At 40.4% G+C, this 8,688-nt stretch overlaps 1 protein-coding gene across 1 annotated transcript; it reads left to right on the top strand.

Annotated features, from left to right (window-relative positions):
* On the top strand, window positions 1-8,688 carry LOC120611564 (cilia- and flagella-associated protein 221-like). The gene is made up of 4 exons (XM_039874008.1): window positions 1-1,890; window positions 2,051-2,149; window positions 3,568-3,668; window positions 8,551-8,688. The coding sequence occupies exons 1-4, from the start codon at window positions 1,783-1,785 to the stop codon at window positions 8,567-8,569; spliced, it is 327 nt and encodes a 108-aa protein (XP_039729942.1). The 5' UTR covers window positions 1-1,782; the 3' UTR covers window positions 8,570-8,688.

Raw genomic sequence — 8,688 nt, 5'->3', positions numbered from 1 at the left:
GGCAAAAAAGAATAATCATACTGGTAATCTCCAGGAAGTCCGAGCCAGAGCTCCTTGTAGGGAAGGTCTGCAGGCAGCAATCCTGTTGGTAGGATTAGCTGACCTTCCGACTGTCTGACAGAATTTTTTTGTAAAGTGCAAAACATAGGACCTAAGGGAGTCTTGGGCCTTTGACTGTCATTTCAAGGATATTGAGCTCTGGGCTCACCAAATTCTCATAACCCTTTTGTTCAAAAGCAGAAGTGCCTGTATAATATTTCCATATATCTTTCTCAAGCATTCCTTATGCTCATGTAGAAGACCCTCTAGTGTCAGTTCGGGTAAGCATAACTGAAACACTCTCAGTGGCTGCCTGTGGAGTGTAGACTCTGGTGTGGGATCTTTCAATGCATACTCTGCTCTCCTGGAACGTGGATTACTGATTTCTTCTAAGGTCAGCTACCCCTGGGATGCATGTTAAAATTAGTTCATACACCCTTGTTTGTTGTACCGTCCTTACTGAATTAAAGTACATGACAGACAATATAACCACTTCTGCTCCCATTTTTTTCTGAACTCCAACTCAAGGCCTTCACAATCCTTTCTCCATGACAGGCATGGGGACAGAGTTCTTTGTGAAGTCTTCCAGGACCTAAGGCTGAGTGGCTAACTCTCTATCTCCAGGCAGGTTCCCACCACCCCAGGGCTCAGAGTGTGTTGGGCATAGGCTCCAAGCATCCTGGGTCCTAGAAAACTTGTCCTCCCAGACTCTCCTGGAAGGACCGCTCTCATGGGTAGGGCCCCAGGAGTGCACACCTTCACCAAGACTGCCCCTATGCAGTGTGCCTTGGAAGTCAAGAGAAGTCTTGGCAACTTTTTGGGGTTTTTTTTAAGGCTTTTAATATATTTTTAAAAAGAGAGAGAGGATATGGCAAAACAAGGTCACAAAAATTGGAATAGTTCTAGAATGTTCACAGGTGAAAAATGAGAACTTTTGAAAAATGCAAACACAAGTATAACCTCATCAGGATATAATTTGTTTAAAGTCTAATTTAGGACTTTGATGAATGTGAGGCCTTGGGCAGTGGTCCCTGTGACAGGCCCAGCCTCTGGCCTAGACTAGGAAATCAAAGGCCTCTTAACTATCCCTTGGCCCAGGTGAAACCCAGATCCCCAGAACCTAAAATTTTTGCTCCTCTCTCAAGCAGAGGAAGGAAAAACACCTCTACTCAGAGACCAGTTAATTTATCCAGCAGGTTATCCTGCCTCACAGGGTTGGCCTCTTATTGCCATCAGAGAACTCCCAACCTTGAGTTCTTTTTAATTGACCCAGGGATGGATTAGAGGCTGTCCTAGCCATACTCTTTTTTTGATTTTTTGACCACCTAAGTGTCACAGGGTGCCCAGGACCAGTGGCATGTAATTAGAGAAACTGGGAGTTGTTGGATGGCTGGCTTCTTAGCTCAGTTGAATCACAGGACTAAATTGAGTTCAACAAGAAGACACACAGTAACTGGTCAGGACTAGGGAGAAGGGTACATGCTGGTGGAGACCATTGGTGGCAGAGTGCAGACTCTGAAAAAGTTCTTCATCTGGGCCGAAGACAATGGGGCATATTTTACTATTATTTAAATGGTGTTTGTTGTGTTTATTTTATTATACTTTAAATGGCATATGATGGATTTCAAATCTTTTCAAAATTAAAAAAATACATTGTATCTTCTTGAATCCCTTTAGGAGTAAGATGAGGTATAAATAAATGAGTAAATGAACAGCAAATGGTTAAAACAGTGTTTATTCTGAATGCTTCTTTTTTTCTCCCAGCATCTGGTCAACATTTCTGATGAAGACATACATGTTCATATTTTACCCCCACAAACCAAATACTTTCAGATCAAGTATATGAAAAAGGTAAACATCGTTTGATGGCCTGTTCTCCCCCAGTGTTCTTTGTTGGGCTGTGGTTTTCTGTGTCACGATCAGGTTGGGGCGGGTATGTTGAGTGCTGTCCCACAGTCCTGCATGCTGTGTGCTCCGATGCCATCCCAAAAAGAGCCCACTTTTCTTCTAGGAACACCGCCTTGTCCCGGGCTTGTCCTTCACGGTCACCATTACATTTTCTCCAGATGAGTGGCGATACTATTATGATTGCATTCGTGTTCACTGTAAGGTAAGTTTCTTAAAGTCAGGTTTTTGCAGGTGGAGGCATGATGTCAAAACTAATATCCACAAGGGAAGAATAAAGAGAGACAGAATGACAAGAAGTTTCTCAGCCCAATGCCTAATGTTCCTTGTTTATCCATTCTGAGTGGCATGAGGGTCCTTGTCCAGTGACATGGGTCCCAGCTGGGGACACATTAGGCAGCTGAGAACTGGGACAGAGCCACAAGTCACTGTTTGCTGCAGGTTTCCCACCTGTCCTGGCCTAGAAACCTCATTTATCATATTTTGCTGGAAGTTGATGAAGGCTTTTTTCAAATAACAAACATACTCCTTTAACTGCTAGGTTAAAAAAATTAGCAACAACCCAGAGTTGTGTTTATAAACACTGAAGAGTAGCCTACAGTGTCTTGTGTAGGAATGTCTTCAGAGGCAGCCTTGGTGGTCTGCAGGAAGATTGGAGCATGTATGACCTAACCCCAGATGGCCAAGCTGTGTGAGTTCTTTTCTAGGTCACCTAATTCATCCTTTGGCCTCGAGCCAGAGCCATCTCCACATGCTGTTAATTCTCTTAAAATTGTCACTTCTACACTTGCTTCTGCTCTATATTCTAGTCCCAACTCTTGTAAAAGTTGAGAAGCCTTAAGGTTAACTAAATTTAATTTTTCAAAACTAAAATGGGAGAGTATGCTTTAATAAATGAGTTTTGATTTTTAAAAAGGAAAAATAAAAAACCGAAAACTAAAATATATGGCTTTCAGGGGGAATATTCTATACCAAGAACAAAAATCCCTAGGCCAGGCATTATATAGAATGTCCCAGCATGTTTCCTGCTACTTAATAGCAATGCTAATAATATCTTTATGTAGTCCTTTCCACTTTTAAGGCCATCATTGCTTTCATTCTCAAAAGCACCTTTAAGAAAAGGCAGAATTATCCCCATTCTGCAAAGGAAGAAACAAGGCCTGGAGCAGTTAAAGGTCATGCTTAAGGTCACACATTATGTGGACTAGAAGAAGGCCTCTGCCCCTCTTCCATTCACTGTTTACTACTCAGCACCATCTGGATCAGCTGACTCTGTACTGGCTTCTCTTTCTCTCAGGTCACTAAAGACTCCTTTCTTGTAACTTTCTGAAATTGAAGCAGGCAGACTACTGTCTCTATATCTATGTGATGTCATCATTAGCTTTCCTGGATCATAGCGAATATTATTTCAATGAAATATATTTTAAAAATTTTATACTTTGTTTATAGCTTAAGAAAACTCAATATTTTAAATGTTGTATTTAAGCATTCAGGTTTCTTAGGAAATATTTTTCTGGAAATATTTCTTAGTAATAGAAAACAAAATAAATTAAATATCAAGTTTATCTTTAAAAATTATAGTCTTCAGTATGGTAAACTTGATTCATTTCCCATTAATTTTAGGGCGATGACACTTTGCTTGTTCCCATCCATGCCTACCCTGTCATGAACACTCTGGACTTTCCCTCATTTATAAATCTATCAAATGTTCTACTTGGTGAAAGGTGAGTCACCCAAACGAACTACCAAAATGTCATAGGGTGTGAAAAGTTAAGAGGTACTCACATATATAAAAACTTAGATTTGTTTTTTTCATAATGTAAGGTTATCTTTTGAGCTAAGTTAGGCTGGGCTTGTAGTTGCAAAGGGAAAAAAAAACCACACCAAAAAACCCAAGTCAAAATATCATAAGCAAGAAAGGGAATTTGTTGGGTCATTTAACTGAAAGGTACAAGGTGGATCTTCAGAAATGGCTGGGTCTAGGAGTTTAAATCAGATTGCAGGAAGCTGACTCTCCCTATACCTTGGTTTTCTGCAGGCTTCTTTATCCTCTTCATGAGGGCAAGACAGCTGCCAGAAGCTCCAAATACTGTTGGCAATAGGGGTGGATGGAGGGGCTAGAGAGGTCAGGGGTATTTAAGCAAAAGTCTCAGAATTGAGTCTTATTGGATCAACTTGGATCTTCTGTCCATCCATTAACCAATCTCTGTGTTTAGATTAAGGGGGAAATGAATGCAGGGAAGACAAAGACAGTAGACAATCACTGTAGGAGCCAAATTTCAGATTCCTCCTCCTTTTTGTTGGGAAAATAGTTGATGATTCCAGTTGTAATTTAAGATATGTCTTGTTTTTCTTCACTATATATTTATAAATACCTACTACCAGGCGTAGTGCTGTCTGTTCCTAAGGACATAAAAAAGATGCATATTGAGCTGTTAGCTATCAAGATGTAGTGGTTATGCCAGTTGTTAAAATACTGAAACATTTCTCTACTGGTTGGGAAATATATGCTGTCCTGAGCCCTCCCCGCTCCCCTCTATCCCAGTTGCTCAACCCCTCTTCTGCCCTCTCCTCACCTCCCAATGATTCAGAAACTAAGTTGTGCAATACCTAGCAATTTGGGGGTGGAGAGGAACTTGCAAGACCTGGTTCCAGCCTTATATTCATCCTAATTGAGTACTGCCTATAAAGTCCTGGTTGACTAATATTTTGAATATCACCACGGTAAAAAAAAAAAAAAATGACATGAATAGCCAAAGTTTCTGATTCTGAAGGTCTTGAGTCTAATGGAGATAGAACCATATCAATAATTAATTACATCAATTGCTAATTGCTATAGTAGAGACACACATAGTGTCCTGTATGGGCCCAGAACAGGTAGCACAAAACTGACTGGAGGGATGGAGAAAATCCTCATTCATGGGGGTGACATCTGGTTATCCTAAGAGGACACAGTGGGGTGGGGTGTGAGGATGATATTCCAAGCAGGGAAATAGCATGTACAAAGGCACAGTGCAGGTGGAGAGCACTGACTATACTGGTAGGCACTGAAGGGTCACTGAAGGATTTTAATACACCCAGTAGCTGACAAATACCAGCTGCCTCTTGGTATAGGCTCAGGTGGTGAGCAAAGACTGTGGGCAGCATGCCACTTGGGTAAAGGCAAGTTCAAATGCTTGCTGGCAGCACCAAGCAGGGAGGGGGTACAAATTTCTAGAGTTAGAAAGAGTAGCAACTGAACCCTTTTGGTGGTGGTGGGGACCAATGTATACGAGTTTCAGGACCCTTTTTTTTTAGTACCATCTCTTGTTCTTGAGTGAAACCCTCAAATTTAGATCTGGAATAGTTACCTTGGTTCAGCCGATGTGTGACCCTCTTCTCCCACCCCCACACCTTCCCATGAGCTTCTGACTCACCATCTCTTTGTACTCTAATTTTTAAACAACTCTTTAAGAATCATAAATAAATAAAACATATAAAAGAATATATTATAATCTCTGCAGAATAAAGAATAATAAAAATAATAAACAATGATTTTAAGACATAAAAAATTACCAGTAACTTTGCATCCACTATTCTGAATTTTGTGATAATCATTTCTTTGATTCATTTTAATAGTTTTGATGCATACATATGCATCCCTAAATAACACATTGTTTAATTTTGTCAGCATTTGATCTTTATGTAAATGGAATCATACTGTATGTAAATTCTTTTGTAACTTGCTTTTTTTCATTCAATATTATGTTTTTGTGGTTCAGCCATGTTAATGCATATAGCTATAGTTTACGGCTATATTATCTGCTGTATGGATATACCACAATTTTTTTACCTGCTCTACTGCTAATAGACCTATGAGTTGTTTTATACACACACACACACACACACACATTTATTTGTTTGTTTGTTTGTTTGTTTGTTTAGCTATGCCCGACACTGCCATTGTATATCCTTGTACATGCCCTGGGATGCATGTCCTGGAGTTTCTCCTAGATATATACCTAGAAGTGGAATTGCAGGTTCAGCATAAGTTCATTGTTACTATGTAATGTCAAATTGTTCTCCAGAATGATTGTACTCATTTACATACCCACCTGCAGTACATGAAAATTTGTTTTCCTACATCATTGCCAACAATGGGTATTGTCAGACTTTTACATTTTGGGTGACATGCATTCTTGGCTCCTTGTTCTTCCATTCTGCTTATTTTCTTCAAAACATTCTGCTAGAATTCTATCCAGTGCTTTCTCCCTATCCCTCATCAACCCTTCCTGTCTTTGCCTGTCCTTCCTAGTACTAAGTAGTCTGTGCAGAGACCCCAAGATTCACGTAACAAAGGTAAACCTCTCCTGGTGGGACCCACTCACTCTGTGCGTTCTGAGGCCGAACATAGCTTTGTCCTTTAAATGAGTGAATACAGCAATTTTTGCCAAAATCGAAGTGGCAGGAAACAACTAACTTTTTAGTCCTTCCTTTTTTCTTTCCTTCTCTCCTCCTTCACTCCCTTTCTTCTTTTTTCTTCTTTCCTATGCACCTCTCTCTTTCTCCCCCTCTCACTCTACTTTCTCTTCTTCCCTCCCTCCCTTCCTTTCTTTCTTTTCTTTATTTCTTTCTTACCCTCCACAAATTACTTTTTTGTTTAGACCATAAACCAGGCTTATAAGAATAATATTTTTAATAAACTGGTGAAAATTATATGCTTTATAATGCAAGCATCAGTCTTGATTCTTAAAACACAAAAATCTACCAACTTCTCTAGAAGCTCTTCTGGAGCTATTTCGTACATAATGCCCTTTGTTTATAATCAGAATGAACATTTCAGCTAAACAGTTTATTATACTGAGTTATTGTGTATAATAATGTGATACTTTAAAAAATCTTTCAAAAGATAAACCACGCTACTTTCTTCCAGCAAACATTCTGGCAGCTGGTAGTGCCTTTCCTTAATGGGTCTTTACTAGCTTTTAACTACCCAAATCATTTCAGGCTGCATTCAATCCAGAATGTTTGGTAGCAGAGAAGGGGTAGGTATATGAGTGGGTTTTCACATGAAATGTTCTCCATCAATCCTAGGCTACCTTGATGATTGAAGGCATCATTTTGGTAGATTCTTTAACATTTATTAATTTAACAAATCTTTATGAATGCGTACTATGTGTCAAGCACAATGTTTGGTATTGAGGATGCAGAGATTAAGACCTGATATCATCGTTAAACAGACAATTGTAATTTCTAATTCAGTGTATTCTGAAGAAGGACACCTAACTCAGCTCAGTGTGAGGAGAGTTAGGGATAGGTGGGATGGGGACACTCAAATAAGACTTCATAGAGCAGAACATGTTTGAACTAGCTTTGAAGGATGAGTAGAAATCAGCCAGCAGAAGAAGGGAGCAGAGTAGGAGAGAACAGGGATGTTTCAGGTAGTGCAGTAGCTTGGGCACCGTCATAGACGTGAAACAGCACAGATGTGTGGGCCTGTCCAGAATATCTATGTGACTGGGCATGGGTTGCAAGAACTGTGACAGGGGAAGTAGGGAGAGGGCTGAGGAAGTTAGGCTTTGCTGGGGAAATGTAGATTTTACCCTGAGGCCAAAACTGAAAGACTTAAGCAGAGAGATAGCATAGTCATGTCTATTTTTTAGAAACCTCACTTTGGTGCCCCATGCAAAGAAGTAGAGGGGGCATGGCCAGGACTGCTGTGGTGAGCCACGCATGAGACAGCACAGGGCCTGGAACATTTCAAAAATAGGCGATGATTGCAAATATTTAAATGTAGCAGTAGAATTTTAGGTCAGGTTCCTTAGAAGCAGAAACATGTATTGACTGCACATGATTTATTAAGGCATAACCCATAATGGAGTGAAGGATGGAGATGGAGTGTCCAGCCCCACAATCAAGGGCACTTATCTGGATAAGGTCAAGGTGAGAGTTATCAGCCACAGCTGCCCCCAAGCTGGGTGATGGGTGCATAAGCTGGTGAAGGAGAGTGTCAACAGCATCCACTACAAATCTGTGGCAAGCAAACTGGTCTTTGATTTACACATCGACTTGTCAGCACTCCATCTGGCTTCATCTAACTCTGGAATTGCACTTATATGGAGTGATGGTATGGATTCCATGAGTGGTTGAACCCATACGAGCTGTCGCCTGGCAGAGGTGATAATCTCCTGGTGGATTGCGTTGTGACTGAATAGTACAGGGCTGATGTGTGCTAGGTGAACCGTCACCAGGATGCTTTCCTTCCCCAGGACAGGGAAAAGCCGAAAGCCAAGGATGGTTTTCTAAGGAATTTTTAGATTGTTGGAAGAGAGTGAAGGAAATAGTCCATCAATCCTCAAATCTTGTCTATTGAAGGCTGCTTTTTAATCCTCAGCTTGTCATTGCTTCATTATTCATTAATTCATTCTGATTTGGGCCTGCTGGCCTCCAGTTTGTGGCTTCTGATTTAATTAAAATTTTTACCTACTTGGTTTGGTCCACATAGATGTGGCCCACACAGTTTGTTTGTTTGTTTGTTTGTTTAATATTTGAATTAGCTGCCAACATTTAAAAATCAGAAGATTTCACATAGAAATTTAGATTTCCACTTTTTTTTTTTTTTTAAAGGAAGACCCAGCAACACTGAATTCTCATTTCTGGATGATCACAATCAATTCAGCTAGGATGGATTAGAAGCACCTCTTTAGAGAGCAGTGCCTTGGCCAGCTCGTCTCAGTCCCCACCACTCTCTGTCACCTCACACTC

Source organism: Pteropus medius, unplaced genomic scaffold, assembly GCF_902729225.1.
Source record: "Pteropus medius unplaced genomic scaffold, Ma_sr-lr_union100, whole genome shotgun sequence".
Classification (NCBI taxonomy): domain Eukaryota; kingdom Metazoa; phylum Chordata; class Mammalia; order Chiroptera; family Pteropodidae; genus Pteropus; species Pteropus medius.
This window is presented reverse-complemented; position numbering and strand designations above follow the sequence as displayed.

Excerpts from the sequence above, each read along its gene's own strand:
- LOC120611564 (XM_039874008.1), top strand. The coding sequence starts at position 1,783 with ATGCTTCTTTTTTTCTCCCAGCATCTGGTCAACATTTCTGATGAAGAC. Across the intron at positions 1,891-2,050 it reads AGATCAAGTATATGAAAAAG|GAACACCGCCTTGTCCCGGG; the intron begins GTAAACATCGTT and ends CTTTTCTTCTAG. Across the intron at positions 2,150-3,567 it reads GCATTCGTGTTCACTGTAAG|GGCGATGACACTTTGCTTGT; the intron begins GTAAGTTTCTTA and ends CATTAATTTTAG.